The 20,009-nt window shown below is 39.5% G+C and overlaps 1 protein-coding gene across 4 annotated transcripts in view; it reads left to right on the top strand.

Annotated features, from left to right (window-relative positions):
* Positions 1–504: 504 nt before the first annotated feature.
* Positions 505–20,009, top strand: part of TMPO (thymopoietin) — a 31,079-nt gene continuing 11,574 nt past the window's right edge. For 2 of the 4 annotated variants that reach the window (XM_086712580.1, XM_086712579.1), the window contains exons 1-4: positions 513–1,089; positions 10,143–10,269; positions 13,843–14,001; positions 19,502–19,599. In XM_086712580.1, coding sequence (XP_086568706.1) covers positions 811–1,089; positions 10,143–10,269; positions 13,843–14,001; positions 19,502–19,599 — 663 coding nt within the window. In that variant the 5' untranslated portion in view covers positions 513–810. Of the gene's footprint in view, positions 1,090–10,142; positions 10,270–13,842; positions 14,002–14,839; positions 17,831–19,501; positions 19,600–20,009 lie in introns of those variants that run through there. The other 2 variants (XM_025926806.2, XM_086712581.1) reach the window with 2 other exon arrangements.

Genomic DNA, 20,009 nt, shown 5'->3' with positions numbered 1-20,009 from the left:
TCGCAAGCAGAGAGAGGGATTTAACTGCTTGCTCTCTCCTTCGCTCCCCACAGGTAAAACAGATCAAGGAAGAGGAGTGCCGAAGAGCACGCGTCGCTCCTTTTCTTTCCCTTCACGGCGAGTGTATGGGGAAGGAAAGGCTGCGGTCATTCTTCTGTAAATCAGTGTCCTACGATTGAGAAAGGCCCAGCCCCTGGTCCTCGCAGCTGGCGTGAAACTCGGCCCCTTCGAAGGCGATCGACCCTAGAGAGGAAAGGTTCTTCTCAAGCAGGGCGGGGGAAGGAAACCGCACACAGAAGAGTACTACTTGTCCCTTATCAGCGTCTTAGGGGAAGGGTGGAGAAAAGGGAAACAGAAACGGGCCAAGCCTCCAGGGCTCCCGCCCGAGCGGCTTTTAAACTGCGTTTCTACCACCTCTCGCACCGTGCCGTGGCTAATGGAACCCGCGCGAGGGCTCCCACCAATCACCGCTCGGCTTCCTCCCACCGCGGGCCAATGGCGGCGCGCGTTCTTGGGGCGTGGGCGAAACAAGCTGCTCTCTCCTCGCTTGTGTAGTGTGTGGGCTGGGGTTAGTGGGGGCTCTTATCTTAGCCGCACTTGGTCCGCACTTAGGCTCGGTGGGCTTTTGTGTCTGGCTTTTGCTTTGCTTTGTGTGTGGGAGTTTTTGCTTTGCTCTGCGGCGCTCCTCCCGGGCGGGAGCCGTGAGGCTCAGAGGCGACAGCGCGGTCCCCCCCGCCCCCGGGCAAGGAGCGAGCGCGCCGGCGTGAGCGGCGGGTGTGAAGGCTGCGGGGAAAGGGATTCGTCGCGGAGATGCCGGAGTTCCTGGAGGACCCCTCGGTCCTGACGAAAGAGAAGTTGAAGAGTGAGTTGGTCGCCAACAATGTGACGCTCCCGGTCGGGGAGCAGCGCAAAGACGTATACGTGCAGCTCTACCTGCAGCACCTCACGGCGCGCAACCGGCCGCCGCTCGCCGCGGGCGCCAACAGCAAGGGGCCTCCGGACTTCTCCAGCGACGAGGAGCGCGAGCCCACCCCAGTCCTCGGCTCCGGAGCCGCGGTCGCAGGCCGCAGCCGAGCCGCCGTCGGCAGGGTAAGGACGCCCGGCCGGGGCCACAAAGGCGGGCGATTGGCGGTTGTCGCCCTCCTCCCCCCACCTCCGCCGCCCGCGCGCGCTCGCCGCCCTCCCTCCTTGGCGCCCCCTCGGGCCTCCTCGTCGGCGAGGCTGCCCCAGCGCCCAACCGGGAGGCTGGCCTTTGGGTCTGCGGACGCAGGGTTCGGCTCCTTTGCCTCCTTCGCCGCAGGCTTGCAAGCTCTGGAAGGGGAGGTCGCTGGAGGGGAGAGTCGCGAAGTTGGGGTCGCGGGGCTCGCGGCTGTGTGTCTGGAAGGTGTGAAGTTGGCGTTTGCTCTTCTGTGACGGGGGTGATTGGTGCGCGCGGGTACCTTGGTGTTCCTTGACCGCCAACAAGAGTGGTATTTCGACGGCGACTTCTGTGCCGGGTTCGAAAGCCCTTGAGGGTCAGCCTGAAACTGCTGTAGGTTACGTTCGAACGTTTTCCCGCTTTATTAACTGAAATGACTGGTAACCGAGGCCCAGAGCGCTCCCTGGAGGGCAATTTGTGACATATTCATTTCTAACCAAAATTTGAAATAATGAAATTCCCGCCTTTTTATGGTTTTGCATATGGAGGGCTTTTTGAACGGTTTTTGTTTTTCTTGTTTGTTACTGTTTGTCCAGCAACAGGCCGTCTTTTGGCGGGGCAGTGTTACTCTAAATTGAACACTTAACATCTTTAAGCAGTTATAAACACTCAGATGTTTGGAAATTCTAGTTTCTAAGGGCTTGGATTTTGTATTTTTTTCCCTTTTTGGTAAATTTTGCATGAGAAAAGGAGAGATTTCAGAACCAGGAGATACTTATTTCTTGGCATTCTGATATGTCAGTAACTGCAGTTTGGAATATCTAAATCTAGGTAAATCTCAGATTGGTTCTGGCAGACTCATGTTTTGTTTCAGAATTGCTTTTCTGTGAGTTTTTATATGCTGCTTTGTGTGAACTGCCTACTTCTCACATTTCAAATCATGGTGAGAGTGTAGTTGAAACTAGTGATTGGATGTAACTTTGTAAGACATTGTGGAGTTTAGAGTTGTTGAGTTTTGATAACTCAAAAGTACTGCTTCTTTCGAAGTTGTGTTGTTTAACTTTAGTTTTTAAAACTCTGATGTGTTTTTCTGGACTGCCCAGGTGGGAATGAGAAAGATGTAATAGATGTAGGTTTAACTGAAAATCTTAGCCTGGGCTCTAGAGAAATTGAAAATCTTATGTCTTAAGTCAGTGCCTAGCACGTAGTAGTGTCAAATATTTATTCATTAAATAAAAGACCAACTGCATCTTACTGCTTCAGATGTCTGTTTTTGTGGATTTGAAGAAAGCCAACTTCTCCATAATAAAGAGAAATTTACTTTCAGAGTAAAGCATATCCATTGTCTCGTTTTTCTCCAACCCCTCTGGAAAAGATATTCAAATGACTTTATTCAAGATTTTGTTGGAAGTGCAATCTTTTCCATTTAAATCAGCACACTTAAAAAAGTCTTCTGTAGAACTCTATAGTGTCTCTGTGCAAACGTATTCTTGAGCCATGGAAGTACTTGGTTGTGTTTATGATAGGATTATTCATTCTTTTTTTTTTAATGTTTATTTTAGAGAAAAAGAGAGCGGGGTAGGGAGAGAGAGGCTCCAAGCGGGCTCTGTGCTGACAACAGAGAGCCCGATGTGGGGCTGAACCCACAAACTGAGATCCTGACCCAATCTGAAGTTGGACGCCCAACTGACCCAGCCACCCAGGCACCCCTGTTCTTATTTTTAGGATTCATTTTAAACAGAAAACATCATCTTGGTTTTGATGTTTAGAGAATATTTCCCAACTAATATAATACCACGTTAGTTATACTTCAGTTTTTTAAAAAAGCATGTCCCGCCTGGGTGGCTCAGTCATGATCTCATGGTTCGTGGGTTCAAGCCCCACATTGGGATCTGTGCTGACAGCTCAGAGCCTGGAGCCTGCTTCAGATTCTGTCTCTCCCTCTCTCTCTGCCCCTCCCTGCTTGCACTGTGCCTCTTTCTCTCTCCAAAATAAATAATCCTTAAAAAAAAATTTTTTTAAAGTATGTCGCAATCTACCCTGTTTTCTTGGGGGTGTAAAAATTTCAGTTATCCAACACTTTTGAGTTCCTACCAAGTGCTCTAACAACCAGAGATTGATTTCTGCAGACCCTGCCAACCATAACCATATAATTATTTAAATTTGTTGGGTTTTTTTTTTTTTTTTGGTATGTTAATCGATCATGTCATGTTTGTTATTTACACATTTTATCTCAACGAATTTCTCATGTTATCAGAGTTGATCAGCACCATGCAAATAAATTCTGGGTGAAAGGAATTAACATTTTAATAGAATCTACAATGTCCAGTGGCATGCTAAGCCCTTTATATTTCATTTAATGTTTTAGTCTGTATAGAGGAAAACTATTTCATAGGCATAGAAGCCATAGTCTTCTCTGCCTTGGGTATTTGAAGCTCAAATACCCAAGCCTTGGCCAGGCTTAATGGCATGAACAAATTGAAAAAGTTAATAGTGATTATTTGGTCAGTAGCATCGTTTTCTGCTTTAAAGCACATTAAGTAAAAGTGACTTATACTTTAACTTAGGAATCTGATAGACTTTACCAGGCATAGGAAAAATATCTTGAGTTGAGAGGAAAAGAATCTTAGGGTATCTATAATAATAGATGAAATTATTCTCCATGGCACATTCCTCTTCTATGTACAAAATTTTATATCATGGCAATTGTTAGCCTTATATGTAATAACAATATAGTTACATTTTTTAAAGAGTATAACCTAGGAGAAAGTCAAATTATGTTGGAGAGTTGTAGATTAGGCAGATTTTTTAAGTGCTAAATTTTTTTTAGTTTATTTAGTTTTTGAGAGAGAGAATGGGAGAAGCAGAAAGAGGATCCCAAGCCCACTCCTTAGTCAGTGCAGAGCCTGGTGCGAGGCTCGAACCCATGAACTGCAAGATCAGAACCTGAGCTGAAACCAAGAGTTGGATGCTTAACCGATTGAGCCACCCAGGTGCCCCTAAGTGGTAAATTTTTAACTTTTTTTTTTTTTAAGTAGGCTCCCGCCCCATGTGGGGCTTGAACTCATGACCCTGAGATTGAGTCATGTGCTCCACTGGCTGAGCCAGCCAGGTGCCCCAGCTTTTAACATTTTAAAAATAAATCAAACATTACTGTGGATTTGACCAAAGATGTAGCAGTTGCCTTCCATTTAAACATGGGTTTATGAGGAGTTTTTTTTTTTTTTCTTTCTTTCTTAATGTTCATTTCTTTTAAGAGACAGAATGCTAGTGGGGGAGAGGGGCAGAGGGAGAGAGAATTCCAGGCAGGCTCCATGCCCAGAGTGGAGCCCTACATGGTTCTCCATCCCACGACTGTGAGAGCACACACAAGTGGGGGAAGAACAGCGAGAGGCAGAGAGAGAGAATCCCAAACAGGTTCTGCAGTGTCAGCACAGAACTCAACACAGGGCTCAGACTCACCGAACTGAGAGATCATGACCTGAGCCAAAATCAAGAGTCAGATGCCTGACTGACTGAGCCACCCAGGGGCCCCAGAATATTTTTAATTAAAGGAGAACCCCTTTCCATTTCAGCCATAGCCATGGTTTCTTAGATTCATTTGGTGTGATACGACAAAAATATTTGCATATTCAAAATTTGGTTTTTGGTTTTAGTTTTCTTTTAAACTTTTTACTTTATGCATCTTGATGACACCAGCATTTTTAGGTGTTAAAATTACCTGGATTGCCGACAGAAAAATAAACATTCAAAAAGTTGGCAATCTGCCTTTTTGTTCTAAGGTGCAAAGCAGTTGTAGCTATTTAGAATCTAATGGAGCATAGCATTCTTGAATGGTCTGATCAAGTGGATCATGAATTCTTAAGAAATATTTAAAGACATGGAGGACAACAGTAAAAAGTATGTTAATTAAATCATAAATTGACTACCATAGTCTACAATAAGGTGTTAAGTGTGGACTTCTGAATCAGTTATATAGTACATTAAATTTCCAGCTCTGACACTTATTCAGAGGACCTTCTTGAAAGATGAACATTGCCTATCAGATCAATTTTCACCTGGAAAATAGGAATAATCTAGTAACTACTAGTAGCTACTTAATTGAGGATTACAAGAGATAATTTGTTAAGGTGTCTAGTGCTCAGCAGTTGATCCCTATTTAAACATGTGATTTCTGAAATTTTTTGTGTTTACTTAGCGCCAGAGCAATACAATGTTACCATAATATTTTTTTTTAGAATTGGATGAGGTAACTTTGTGAAAGTGATGTATGCATACTTTGTTCAAATGTTACTATATTGCTAGAGTTAGCTGTGCATCTTTGAACTTCAGTGTCCTCTCTTGTAAAATGGGGGTGTTAGTATCTATTTCATAGGATCTTTAGGATTCTATAATACATGTAAGGAAGGTACTCAGAACACAATTTGGTACATACTAAGTGCTCAGTAGAATCTATTTTATAAAAATAATTACTGTTATACTAATCTTGCTACTAATGGTAGAAATTTAAAAATAGGAGTAGCTGGGGGCTCCGGGCTGGGTCAGTCAGTAGGGCATGCAACTTTTATTAATCTCAGGGTCATGTGTTCAAGCCCTTCGTTGCTCATAGAGCCTACTTAAAACTGAAAAAAAAATGAAAATAATAGTAGCTCATAGGTGATATCAAAGAACTGTTGGATTTTAAAGTTGAAAAAGATGTTAGAGATCATCTGGTAGTTGGGAAGAAACTGGAGAACAGTGCCTGGCACATACTAGGTACCTAGTATTTTTAACTGAATGAAACTAAGAGTATGTGATTTTACTTAAAGGAATAAAATTCTCATAGTCTCATGGTTTGTGAGTTCGAGCCCCGCATCTGGCTCTGTGCTGACAGCTCAGAGCCTGGAGCCTGCTTTGGATTCTGTGTCTCCCTCTCTCTCTGCCCTCCCCTGCTTGCACTCAGTCTCTCAAAAATGAATAAATGTTTAAAAAAATTTTTTTTTTCTAAATGGCATTACATTTCTGGAACTTTTCTCCCTACAAATTAAAAATAAAAATCAGGTAGCCTGTTATGAACTCCTGCTTTGCTTGACTTTGCATAAGCTGGTTTGTTGGCCTCAAGATTTCTTTGTACAGCTGTAATCTTTCATTATGTTTTAAGAAAATATTAAGAGTTGGTTTTCTGCTTGATTTGATAAGCCCTTGTTATTCTTAAAATTTTTTTAATGTTTATTTATTTTTGAGAGAGAGCACAAGCAAGGGAGAGACAGAGAGGGAGACACAGAATGCAAAGCAGGCTGTAGGCTCTGAGCTGTCAGCGCAGAGCCCAACACGGGGCCCGAACCCATAAATTGTGAGATCATGACCTGAGCCCAAGTTGGACACTTAACTGAGCCACCCAGGTGCCCAACCGACTGAGCCACCCAAGCACCCCAAGTCTTTGTTATTTCTTAATAAGAAATGGGTTTTTAAGAATGACCTATTTTTCCCTCCCCAGATGACACTCATTAATTCATTCAAGAAAACAGCTATCAACTACCTACTCCTTTGTCAGTCCTTTTTAAATTTTAGATGCTTGGGATACATTATGAATATGACAGTGCCTCTTCTTTCTGCTACCCTCTTAAATGCTGCATCCAGAACACCTGAGATACACATTAAAATACAGATTCTCAGGCCCAAGATTAGATCTCAGAATGGGGTTAAGACTTTTTAAAATAGGGGTAACTTCCAGAAGTTTTGAGGTTTTGATAACAAGCCAGATTTAGGGACTATTGCTCAAGGAGTTTTTCTGGAGAAGATAAAGTATGTTTACAAATAGGTGGAACTGGGGTGCCTGGGTGCCTCAGTCGGTTGAGCATCTGACTTCAGCTCAGGTCACGATCTCGCGGTCTGTGAGTTCGAGTCGGGCTCTGGGCTGATGGCTCAGAACCTGGAGCCTGCTTCTGATTCTGTGTCTCCCTCTCTCTCTGCCCCTCTCCCGTTCATGCTCTGTCTCTCTTTGTCTCAAAAATAAATAAACATTAAAAAAAAATTTAAAAAAAAACAACAAATAGGTGGAACTGGTGAGTGCCAAAGAAAGAGATTTCTTGAAAACCTCAGGCTTCTGTAAGAATTAAAATTTTTGAATGTTTTGTTGATAGTAGAATTTGAACATTCTTAAGAGTGGGAGGTGATTTTCTTTTATTTAAAAGTACGTTATACAAGGAAGTTTTTCTTCCCAACCTGTCCACACTTTTTTTGAAAATTCAAGTAGGTCACTAACACAAGATTTGGTCTATTTGATTTTTAAAAAGTGTTTAAAGAATGCAAGGCTATGATGTATAAACTCTTAGATTCTTGGCAACTTTTGATATCAATGTGTAAGTTGCTTAAAGATTTGAGCCTGATCCTAAACTAGCACAATATGTGTATTAAAGCTTTCTGAAAGTACCATCAGTTTCACAGCCATTTTTTAGTTAAAAGATTTCTCTTGAATCGGTATCATTATTCTTATTAGCAGTTATCTTTAAAAAATAATTTCTCTGGGGCGCCTGGGTGGCGCAGTCGGTTAAGCGTCCGACTTCAGCCAGGTCACGATCTCGCGGTCTGTGAGTTCGAGCCCCACGTCAGGCTCTGGGCTGATGGCTCAGAGCCTGGAGCCTGTTTCCGATTCTGTGTCTCCCTTTCTCTCTGCCCCTCCCCCGTTCATGCTCTGTCTCTCTGTGTCCCAAAAATAAATAAACGTTTGAAAAAAAAAAAATTTAAAAAAATAAAAATAAAAAATAATTTCTCATAGGGGCGCCTAGGTGGCGCAGTCGGTTAAGCGTCCGACTTCAGCCAGGTCACGATCTCACGGTTCGTGAGTTCGAGCCCCGCATCAGGCTCTGGGCTGATGGCTCAGGGCCTGGAGCCTGTTTCCAATTCTGTGTCTCCCTCTCTCTCTGCCCCTCCCCCGTTCATGCTCTGTCTCTCTCTGTCCCAAAAATAAATAAAAAACGTTGAAAAAAAATTAAAAAAAAATAATTTCTCATAATCTTGCTTTATATAAAATATTTCAAATTTTAATTTTGCTAAAAAGTTACTTTTTGGAAATCCTATAACTTTATTTTTTTATTTTTTTATTTTTTTTTTAAATATAATTTATTGTGAGGTTAGGTAATACACAGTGTGCGCTTGACTTCGGGAGTAGATTCCCACGATTCATCACTTAGTACAACACCCAGTGCTCCTCCCAACAAGTGCCCTCCTCAATACCCATCACCCATTTTCCTGTCTCCCCTGCCTCTCCTCCATCAACCCTCAGTTCTCTGTATTTAACAGTCTTCTTATGGTTTGCCTCCCTCTCTGTTTGAAATTATTTTTTCCCTTTCCCTTCTCCCATGGTCTTCTGTTAAGTTTCTCAAATTCCACATATGATTGAAAATATGGGATACTTTTTCTCTGACTGACTTATTTCACTTAGCGTAATATCCTAGTTCCATCCATGTTGTTACAAATGGCAAGATTTCATTCAGAAATTCTTTTATTTTTTAATGTTTATTTTTGAGATAGAGTGCCAGAGCACAAGCGGGGAGGGGTAGAGAGAGGGGGAGAGGAGATCCAAAGCAGTCTCCGTCTTGACAGCGGAGAGCCTGATGTGGGGCTCAGACTCAAAAACCATGAGATCAAGACCTGATCCAAAGTCTGCCACTCAACCAACTGAGCCACCCAGGCACCCCCAAAATAGAAATTCTAATACATGGCCAAATCATGCCTGATTTTTCTTTCTCCCCCTCAGCATCATTGAAAGTAAGCAGTCCATACAACTATGATTTTCACCATTTTGCATAAAATATTTCTAGAATGCAGTATTTATTTTTAGTTTTTTAATGTTTGTTTTTGAGAGAGAGAGAGACAGAGCACAAGCAGGGGAGGGACAAAGAGAGGGAGACACAGAACCCAAAGCAGGCTCAGGCTCTGGGCTCTTAGCACAGAGCCTGGTGTGGGGCTCAAACTCATGGACCGTGAGATCACAACCTGAGCTGAAGTCAGACACTTAACTGACAAAGCCACCAAGGCACCCCTAGAATGCATTATTTTTTCTTTTAATTAATCTCTGTACCCACTGTGGGGCTCGAACTCACAACCCCGTGAACAAGAGTCACATACTCTGTCTGAGTCAGGCAGTTGAAAGACACAGTATTGACTCATTTGCCTAAAATAGAAATTTGGGCCTAAACTGACTTTGATACTTGTAGTCATTATTCAAACAGCTATTTTTTTGTTCAATTCTCTGAGGCTTTCTGGGGTTACTGAGGCATTTTGTAGGGCTATTTGCCATAACCCTAGAAGACACCCACACTTCTGCTTTCTTCTCTTGTTTAACCTTGGAATGTTTATATTTTTCCAGCAAATACTGCCATTGCTTAAGTTATGCTGAAAACTTCCTTTGAAATTTCTCTCAAAGCTTGTTCCATGTTCTCTGAACTTTTCTAAGTGAAACAGCCATATAGAACTAAATGTGCTGCCAGAGCTGTACCAAGAGGTGATAGTCAAAAAGTTTGACTTCCTTCGTGGTCAGACACTGGCTACTAAAGCTACTGAATATTCACCTGGGTTTCATAGATTCTGATATGCTTGTTTAAAGGAAATCATTTTTAAATATAACTAAGAAATATCTTTATGGTAAAGTCGTAAGCTCTTATAGAATAATTTAAATTTTTAAGGATTATTTAAGTGGTCAGTAGTAGTAAATTGTATCTCTGATTATCTGGGTGAAAGTCTTTAAACCCTTGCTGTTTACTCTTGAATTTTTGATGACGCCACCTCCTCTTTAGATAGGTTAGCCAAAACTGTTTTTAATAGTAATGTTTACAAATTTGAGTTGTTACAATTAAACAAAAAATATCTTCAAATAATGAGTTGCTCTTAATAAAATTGCTAAGGCCTAATAAAGCTATAAATTGGAGGGTGAATTTGCATGTTTATATTGTATACAGTGTGACTTATAAAATAGGTGAACACTTTAATTCATGTGGAAATGATAACCGGACTTTGTTTACAGAAAGCCACAAAGAAAACTGATAAACCCAGACTAGAAGATAAAGATGATCTAGATGTAACAGAGCTCACTAATGAAGATCTTTTGGATCAGCTTGTGAAGTATGGAGTGAATCCTGGTCCTATTGTGGGTAAGTTGGTAAAATTTCAAGTTATCTTTTCTGTAAGTGCCCCAAATTGTTTTCCTGTCTTGTCTAGCAGTTAGAGTTTGGGTTCTAAGGACCAGTGTGTCATTAATCATTTATATGACCAGGACACAATTTCTTTAACTATAAATAAGGAAAATAAAATGAGAGAAATGAACTTAGATAATCTCCAAGATTACCTCTGTTGTTGAAATTGTTTCATATTGTGCTCATGTCACAGCTACCTGGTGAGACATAGGAGTCTTACATGACAATTGAGGAAAATTTGAAGTGACACAGCTGGCCAAATTCATCCAAGTTAATAAATTAGTGATGGACTTGTTAATAGAACTCAAGTTAGGGATGCCTGGGTGGTTTAGTTTGGTTAGGCATCCGACTTCAGCTTAGGTCACAGTCTCACCACCGTTCATGAGTTCCAGCCCCACATCGGGCTCTGTGCTGACAGCTCGGAGCCTGGAGCCTGCTTCGGATTCTGTGTCTCCCTCTCTTTGCCTCTCCCCAGTTCCCCAGTTCCCACCATCTCTCTCTCTCTCTCTCTCAAAAATAAATAAACATTAAAAAAAAAAAAAAAAAAAAAAAGGAACTCCATCAATTCCTAGCATAGTACCCATTTTCAGTTATCATTAAAATTAACATTTTTAGGGGCGCCTGGGTGGCTCAGTCAGTTAAACGTCCAACTTCAGCTCAGGTCATGAACTCGCTGTCGGTGAGTTCGGGCCCCACGTCGGGCTCTGTGCTGATAGCTCAGAGTCTGGAGCCTGTTTCAGATTCTGTGTCTCCCTCTCTCTCTGCCCTTCCCCCTCTCACACTCTGTCTCTGAAAAATGAATAAACCTGAAAAAAAAATTTTTTTTTAAATAACATTTTAAAAGTCTTGTTTTGACTGGAATTCAAGAATGATCCCTTAAAGAACAAACTAAAAGAAAACTTGGAACTTAATATAATATACTGGATTTCCATCATTTGGTTACTGTCAGTGATTTTGCAAGGCTGGTTTTGCTTTAATTGTGGAGGGTCTTGACCATAACCTCAAGATGAGAAAGGTGTATTTTGGTCTTCTAAGTTATGTAAAGTTTTGAACACTGGAAATTTGAATTTTTTTTTAATTTAATTTTTTTGGAGCAAGCGAGAGAGCATGTGTGCAAGCAGGGGAGGGGCAGAAGGAGAGAGAGGAAAGAATCCCAAGCAGGCTCCATGCTGTTAGTGTAGAGCCCAACACAGGCCTCTATCACACAAACCCATGAGATCATGACCTGAGCTGAAATCAAGAGTCTGAGCCACCCAGGGGCCTCTAGATTTGTTTTTTTTTTTCCTATAGGTAAAGTTGCAAACAAGAATTTAGAATGTTTTTCTTTTGTTTTATTTAACATAGTACTTCCACATAGCTGGTAATAAGCCTGTGAATATAACTACTAACAGATATTTGATATTTAATTTTTTCATTTAAAATTCCAAAAGGGAGATGCTGCAAATATGTGTATTGTGTATCAATGTACGTATTATATATATTGGTATACCAGCTGTTCATTGTTTCCCAGCTTTATTGAGGTATACTTGACAAAAGTTGTATTATATGGTGTGTGTGTTTAACTTGATGTTTTTGTAGACGTATATATTGTGAAATGATCAACATGATCAAGCCAATTAACATCCATCACCTCACTGTTTTATTTCGTGTCTGAATGTGTAGTGAGAGCACTTAAGGTCTACATTTTTCACAAGTTTCAGGTGTATTCTTAACTATAGCCCATTCTGTACATTAGATTTGCAGAACTTAGTCATCTTGCAGAAATTTTGTACCCTTTGACAACATCTTTCCACTTTCCCCTCCCTAGCTGTTCATCTTGCAGCTACTTATGTAACATTTTGAGATCTGTGTTGTTTCTTTAAAAAAAAGTGTATTATCATTTTAATCATCTTTTTTTTTTTAAGTTTATTTCTTTGTTTTGAGGGAGAGAGCACGAGTGTGCGCACATGCGTGGGGGAGGGGCAGAGTGGGAGAGAGGGAATTCCAAGCAGGTTCCACACTACCACCAGTGAGGAGCCCGATGCAGGGCTCAGTCTCATGAACCATGAGATCATGACCTGAGCTGAAACAGAGCCAGAGGCTCAACCAACTGAGCTACTCAGGCACCCCATCATTTTGTTCATCTTCTAGAAACCACAGAGGGGTGCCTGGGTGGCTCAGTCAGTTAAGTGTCCAGCTTTGGCTCGGGTCATGATCTCATAGTCCGTGGGTTCGAGCCTTGTGTCGGACTCTGCTGACAGCTCAGATTTTAGAGCCTTCTTCGGATTTTGTGTTGCCTTCTCTCTCTGTCCCTCCCCCACTCGCACTCTTTCTCTCTCTCAAAAATAAACAAACATTAAAAAAGAAAAAGAAACCAGAGGGACATACAGTTAGTGTAAAATAGAAAATAAAAGCTGTTTTTGGCTTTAAATTGTCATTCATGTTGAAATGTGTTAAAAATGTGTTCGTAATCAATTTTACTTTGCTGTCTAATTGGTATACAATTTCTATTTTGTGGCACACATTTTCTATAAAAGGTCATTTGATCACAAAGTACTTATATCTAAATGTGATTTAACACCTTAAATTTACACAATGTTATATGAAAATATATTCGACTAAAAAACTGTAGATGACTTTTCTTTACCCATATATTAATCTCTGAGATTTGTGGGATTTTTATCATAGTATTGAGAGGAATGCAGTCTGTTTATAAAAATGATTTTTTTCTATAAGGCAAATGCTATTTACATAGTACTGGAAAATGTACAAAGTCTAAAGCTTTTCAATAAAAAATACTCAGTCATACATGGCTCTTTAGTAGGTGATCTATAATAAGATTATACCAGGGATGCCTGGTGGCTCAGTCAGTTAAGTGTCTGACTCTTTATTTTGGCTCAGGTCATGATCTTACTGTTTGTGAGTTTGACAGGCTCTACCATGACAGTGTGGAGTCTGTTGGGGATTCTCTCTCCCCTCTCTCCCCTCTCTCCCCTCTCTCCCCTCTCTCCCCTCCCTCCCCTCCCTCCCTCCCTCTCTCTCTCTCTCTCTCTCTCCCCCCCCCCCCGCACATGTGTGCTTACTCTCAAACTTAAAAAAAAAAAAGATTTATATCAATCTGTGTATTCCATGCTACTAAAACATAATCATGTATGTATTAAAATCTCGGCAAAACACCTATTTTAGAAAAGAATCCTTTATATGGTATTTTTAATCACTTAAGTTTAGAAAAGTAAAGTGTTGGGGCACCTGGGTGGCTCAGTCGGTTGAGCGTCCAACTTCAGCTTGGGTCGTGATTTCACGGTCCCTGGGTTTGAGCCCCATGTCAGGCTCTGCTGGTAGCTCAGAGCCTGAAGCCTGCTTTGGATTTTGTGTCTCCCTCCCTCTCTACCCCTCCCCCACTCACTCTATCTTTGTCTCTCAAAAGTGAATAAACGTTAAAAAAAAAAAAAAAGTTAAGCATGAATGCAACATTTTAATGTTGGTAAATACGATAAGCAGGATCTTAAATAAGAAAATACAGATATTAAAGCAAGTTCTGCCTTCATACAGGAACAACCAGAAAGCTATATGAGAAAAAACTGTTGAAACTGAGGGAACAGGGAACAGAGTCAAGATCGTCAACTCCTCTGCCAACGATTTCTTCATCAGCAGAAAATATGAGACAGAATGGAAGTAATGACTCGGACAGATACAGTGACAATGAAGAAGGTAAAATTTTAAATATTAATCGAATATATGTAATTTTTTTCAGACTCCTAAGATACAGTAACCATGAAGAAGATAAAATTATTTTTTTGCTTATTTCATTTTTCTAAGAATAAAGTATTAAAAATAACGGTGAAGTTTTCCCACTTACCCTTTCCAAGTATTATCAACACAGAAGCAACCGCTATCATTAATTTGGTGTTTATCTTTCCAACCCATTTTTAAATACTTTTTCATATGTATCTAATAACATGATATTATTTTGAACTTTTAAAAATGTATGTAAATATAATGCTGAATCTTATTACTTGCTTTTCTCCATTCTGTTATACTATTGAGATCTCATCTTACTAATTTATTACTTATATGTCCATTTTATTTCTTGCAATTAATATATAGTGGTAGTATTTACAATACAATCTCTGTTTTCTATTGGTAGGCATTTAAATTTATAGTTTTTGCTAGATAATGTGATCTCAGGGCAACTATGAAAAGCAAACATTTTGACATGTTATTAGTAGACTATTTTAAGAAAATTTGACCATAGTAAGTATTTTTTTTAACTAGTACATGAAACAATGACCTTTCTATAATAAGAACAACTTGATATTTATAAAGTTTTAATTCATATGACTTGTTCGTCAATTTCATGATTATTTAATTTGACCCAAATTGCTTATATCTCCATAAGCATTGCCTGCCAGGGCACAGAGTGTCAGATTGGTTGTTCAGAATATGAAATATAGTTTTTTCCTTCAACAGCACTATGTTAGCAAAGAGGCAAAAAAATCAGCTTAAACACAAGTAATGCTTAAACTTCCTGCCTCTTTTGCCTCTACAGGAAAGAAGAAAGAACACAAGAAAGTGAAGTCCACTAGGGATTTTGTTCCTTTTTCTGAACTTCCAACTGCTCCCTCTGGTGGATTTTTTCAGGGTATTTCTTTTCCTGAAATCTCCACCCGTCCTCCTTTGGGCAGGACTGAACTACAGGCAGCTAAGAAAGTTCATACTTCTAAGGGAGACCCACCTAGGGAACCTCTTATTGCCACAACCTTGCCTGGCAGGGAACAGTTGCAGAAGTTAGCCTCTGGAGGGAATTTGTTTACTTCCTCCAAGTCTAGCCATGATAGATGTTTAGAGAAAAGTTCTTCGGCATCATTTCAGCATGAACTCGCTGCCATGTTGGTCTCTGCTGCAGCTTCTCCTTCACTGATTAAAGAAACCACCACTACTTGCTATAAAGATATAGTAGAAAATATTTACCGTGGAGAGAAAAGTGGAATTCAACCATTGTGTACTGAGAGGTCCCATGTTTCAGATCAGTCAGTTCTCTCCAGTGAAAGGAAAGCACTAGAAGAGTCTGGGAGCTCACAAGTAATTTCTCCACCACTTGCTCAGGCAATCAGAGATTATGTCAATTCTCTGTTGGCCCAGGGTGGGGTAGGGAGTTTGCCTGGGACTTCAAACTCTACACCCCCACTGGATGTAGAAAACAGATGGAAGAGAATTGATCGATCTGATTTTCAAGAAACCGAATCTCTGTCTCCTCCACGAAAATTCCCTAGACTCAGTGAAAAGTCAGTAGACGAAAAGGATTCAGGTTCCTTTGTGGCATTTCAAAATACACCTGGATCTGAAGTTATGTCTTCTTTTGCCAAAACTGTTGTCTCTCACTCACTCACTACTTTAGGCATAGAAATGTCTAAGCAGTCACAACATGAGAAAATAGATGCCCCAGAACTATCTTTTCCCTTCCATGAATCTATTTTAAAAGTAATTGAAGAGGAGTGGCAGCAAATTGACAGGCAACTGCCTTCATTGGCATGCAAGTATCCAATTTCCTCCAGAGAGGCAGCACAGATATTATCAGTTCCAAAAGTAGATGATGAAATACTGGGGCTTATTTCTGAAGCGGCTCCACCCGTAGGTATTCAGGCAGCTTCTACTGAGTCTTGTGATAAACAGTTGGACTTAGTACTTTGTAGAACATATGAAGCTGCCGCATCAGCATTGCAGATTGCAACCCATACTGCCTTTGTAGTTCGGGCTCTGCAGGCAGACATCAGTCAGGCTGCACAAATCCTTAGTTCAGATCCTAGTCATATGCAGCAGGCACTTGGGATTCTGAGCAAAACATATGATGCAGCCTCATTTCTTTGTGAGGCTGCATTTGATGAAGTAAAGATGGCTGCCCATAGCATGGGATCTGCCACTTTAGGTCGCCGATATCTCTGGCTGAAGGACTGTAAAATTAATCCAGCTTCTAAGAATAAGCTGGCTGTTACTCCTTTTAAAGGTGGAACATTATTTGGAGGAGAAGTATACAAAGTAATTAAAAAGCGTGGAAATAAACACTAATAAAGTTAAGAATAAAGACACCTTATTTGATCTTTAATATGGGGAACATAGCAGCTTTTCTAAGAAGTTCAAGTACTTTTAATTGCTTTTTGCCAGGATTTTCTTTAAAGATCCTTTTAGTCTCCAGATTGGGCTGTTTTCAAAGTCAAACTTCTGCCTATCAAATTACAGTATAAAATTGCCTACATAGTACTGCCTTTTTTATTTTTTAAGTTGCTGTGATAGAAAAAGCCTGATATAAACAATTTAAAGAATCTTTGCCTCATATAGTTCACTCTCTCCTGTTTTACTTAAGATTTTACAATTCTCCAAAACTAAGGAAATTCCACTAAATAGAATATAAGTGGAGTCTTCACAGATTTAAATATTACTAAATATCTTTTCACTTTCTGGAACTTGTCCACATTTTTTTTTTTATTTCTCACTTTTGTTTTTTTTTACTTCTGTATTCCTTCATAATATTCTAGATCAGTGCAATTCAAAGTGCCAGTCTGCAGACAGTCACTGATCTACAGACAGTCACTGATCTACAGACAAGATAAGTATGCACCAGAATTTGGATCTAGAGGCGCTTTTTAGATCAATGACAGGGTTTATTTTTGTGGCAAAGTTTTATTGATGAAACAGTGTGCCAATTTACATTCCAGTGCAAGTGTCTCATTTCTATGAAGGACTGGTAGTAAACAGTTCATGGACCATGCTTTGCAAAATACTGCTATAAACAGGGTGACTGGGTGGCTCAGTTGGTTAAGTGTCCAACTTTGGCTCAGGTCGTGATTTCACAGTTTGTGAGTTCAAGCCCTGTATCGAGGTCTGTGCTAACAGCTCAGAGCCTGGGAGCCGCTCAGATTCTGTGTCTCCCTCTCTCTGCCCTTCCCCCATTCATGCTTTGTTACTCTCTCCTTCAAAACTAAACATTTTTTAAAAATACTGCTCTAAACAATAAAATTCTAAAAGAGTACATTCTCACTATCACTGTAGTTTGTCAGATGAACTAGACACTGGAAAAGTGGGGCGCTTTTTTTTTTTAAATAACACTTTCAAGTTATGTTGTGGTTCATGGATGATTAGACTTAAGCTAAATTTTGAAAGCAAATTTGTTACTAGTTCTTAAAAAATTTTATAAGAAATCATATTATACTTTGTTTGTATAAAGCAGTATATTCTGTTTTCATTTTTATGATTGTAAGATGAGTCTAACTGTAGAGGCATTTGATAATCAAATTTCTTTGTATTCTTATTGAAAATAGTAGTATTAACTATCAGCAAAGTATAGTCCCTTTGGTACTCCTAGCCATTACTATATTCTTATTATACGTGTCCATCTTTGCAGCTTCTTGGGAGTAATTTTGTTTGTTATTTGTCTTCTGGAATGTACATGTATACATGTACCTACTAAGTGCAATGTGATTTTTTTAAATGTATTACTGTAGAATGCTTCTGCAAATTCAATAAAGTTGTAATTTGAACAGTATTGTGTGGTCTCCAGAAACATGTTGTATGTGTGTTTTATTCTCAGAGTTGCAACAAGTTAGGTATTTGTGGATGAACATCCCTTTTCCATTTCTTCATTGAAACTCTCTTGAGATTCCAGTGGTATAGTTGAAAATATTCTAAGTATTGTTTTGTGGTTTTTCTTCTGTTAAACACTATGTTTTTATTGGCTGTTAGAATTTAAATTTGTGAGAAGAATTACTCTATGACCAGATACCTTCATTGTTTTATCCATTTCTGCTCAACTACTACTGGGTTCGTTACTTTGTGATTTCTAATTTTTAGATTCTGAGTTAATAAAATGTAAGGTATATAATGCTAAGGATTATCCTAAACATAAATATATTAATAAGTCCATTTAATAGAAGTTTGGGGTTGGGGGGTAGTGTTGGTACCTTAATCCTAAGTAAACATTGAACTATTTGAGCTAAGATGGTAAAAATCACTGTTTATTTTTGGGGAGACTTGCAAGTAGACTGTGGACTGACTAGTACCAGACTAGATAATTAGCAAAAACATACCTATCCTGACTACTTTTTTTAGCACCAGTGCATTGGGTTCATGCAAAACTAAGCTTTTTGTTTAAGAATTGACTCCCATTTCTGTTTCTGGTAGGAAAATAATCTAACTTAAATTTTTGGTAATAGAAGTTTTAGTAGTAACAGTGACATTGATTTTGCTATACTTTGATAAATGGCCACAAAATGTGGAAGTTAACTAAAATTTTTACAAGTCTTTAAAAGTCTAGCTCTTCTGAGGCACCTCGCTGGCTCAGTTGGAAGAGCATGCGACTCTTGGGGTCATGAGTTCAAGCCCCATGTTGGGTGTAGACATTATTTAAATAAATAAAACTTAAAAAATCTAGCTCTTCAAATGGTGACAAAAAACGAAGGCTAGGTGAATGGAACATTGAAGACTATAAAAGATATATTTGAGTTGTTGGCATCGTGGTGATATGCTAACTAATATATATGCACTAGCTTCTCTTCAAAGAAATGTTTTTTATTATGGAGAGAAGGAGGAGAAATGACCTGTGAGTTTTATTTTATGTAAGTGGGATTCTTCTAACCTCAGTTGTACCCAGGTTTTTTATAATCACATCAAATCAGAAGGGAGGACTTTTAAACTGCCCTAAAGTATTAATGTCACCACATCTATTTATTATTATTAGAGGCTTGATACCATGCAGGTATTTTCAGCCTTAAAATTCCCTATAGCTTTTGTTCTTCCATATTTCAAATTTTAATAGCTAACCTTTATTCATATAGTAGTTATGCACCGTATGGACAAAAGAATGGTAACAACTGTGTTTTAATGTCCTTTTCCCACATCCAAGCTGTTTTGAGTGAAAAGCCTCCATGGGCAGTTTGAATTCACTTTATGTTTTAGGCTACTAGATCCAGAAAAAGGAGAGGAGAATAAATCGTAAAGAGTGGGGGAGATAAACAAATATGAATAAAATATGAATGGGGAAGTAAACTTTTTAAAGACAGAAATTACAGTTGAACAATTGTAGTCTATTGAGGTAATAACCAGTAGGTAAACTTGTTTTACATAAGAATGTCTAAAACGAAGGTTCCGGAGTAGTGAGGATGACATTGTAGTTTATTGTGTAGTTCCGAGAGTAATGTTTCTCCGATGTTATTTCCAGACTCTAAAATAGAGCTCAAGCTTGAGAAGAGAGAACCACTAAAGGGCAGAGCAAAGACTCCAGTAACACTCAAGCAAAGAAGAGTTGAACACAATCAGGTATCTTTAGTTTTCTGATCGCTGTGTTCAGGTATAAATAATCTGACAGCACTAATTTGTTTATGTCCTCACCTTTGGTTAATAGTTGACACCCAAATTCCAGCCCTCAATGAGGTGTTCATTCCATTGTTCATTAAATGGCCTTAGAAATCTAAACTTCATGTTTTTTGTCAGTAGCGTAGCCTGTACTTAACTGCAAGAGCCTAGTGTTTAATAAATGTCTCATTTGTGTTTGATTCTGTGCTAAGTGTGATTCAAAGCCAGTCATACTTTCAAGGGAAATATTTTAAAAGGTTGGAAATGCCTAAGCATTTTTTTTTTTTAAAGGAAAGGATGGATTTTATATTGTATCTTTGTCTAGATTTCTAATTTTGCTTCTAGTTTTGCTGGTCTTCTGTGGCTTTTCCCTC

Source organism: Puma concolor, chromosome B4 (genome assembly GCF_028749965.1).
Source record: "Puma concolor isolate L17-30 chromosome B4, mPumCon1.1.hap2, whole genome shotgun sequence".
Lineage (NCBI taxonomy): Eukaryota > Metazoa > Chordata > Mammalia > Carnivora > Felidae > Puma > Puma concolor.
Note: the sequence above shows the minus strand (reverse complement) of the source record. Positions and strands in the feature narration are given on the sequence as shown.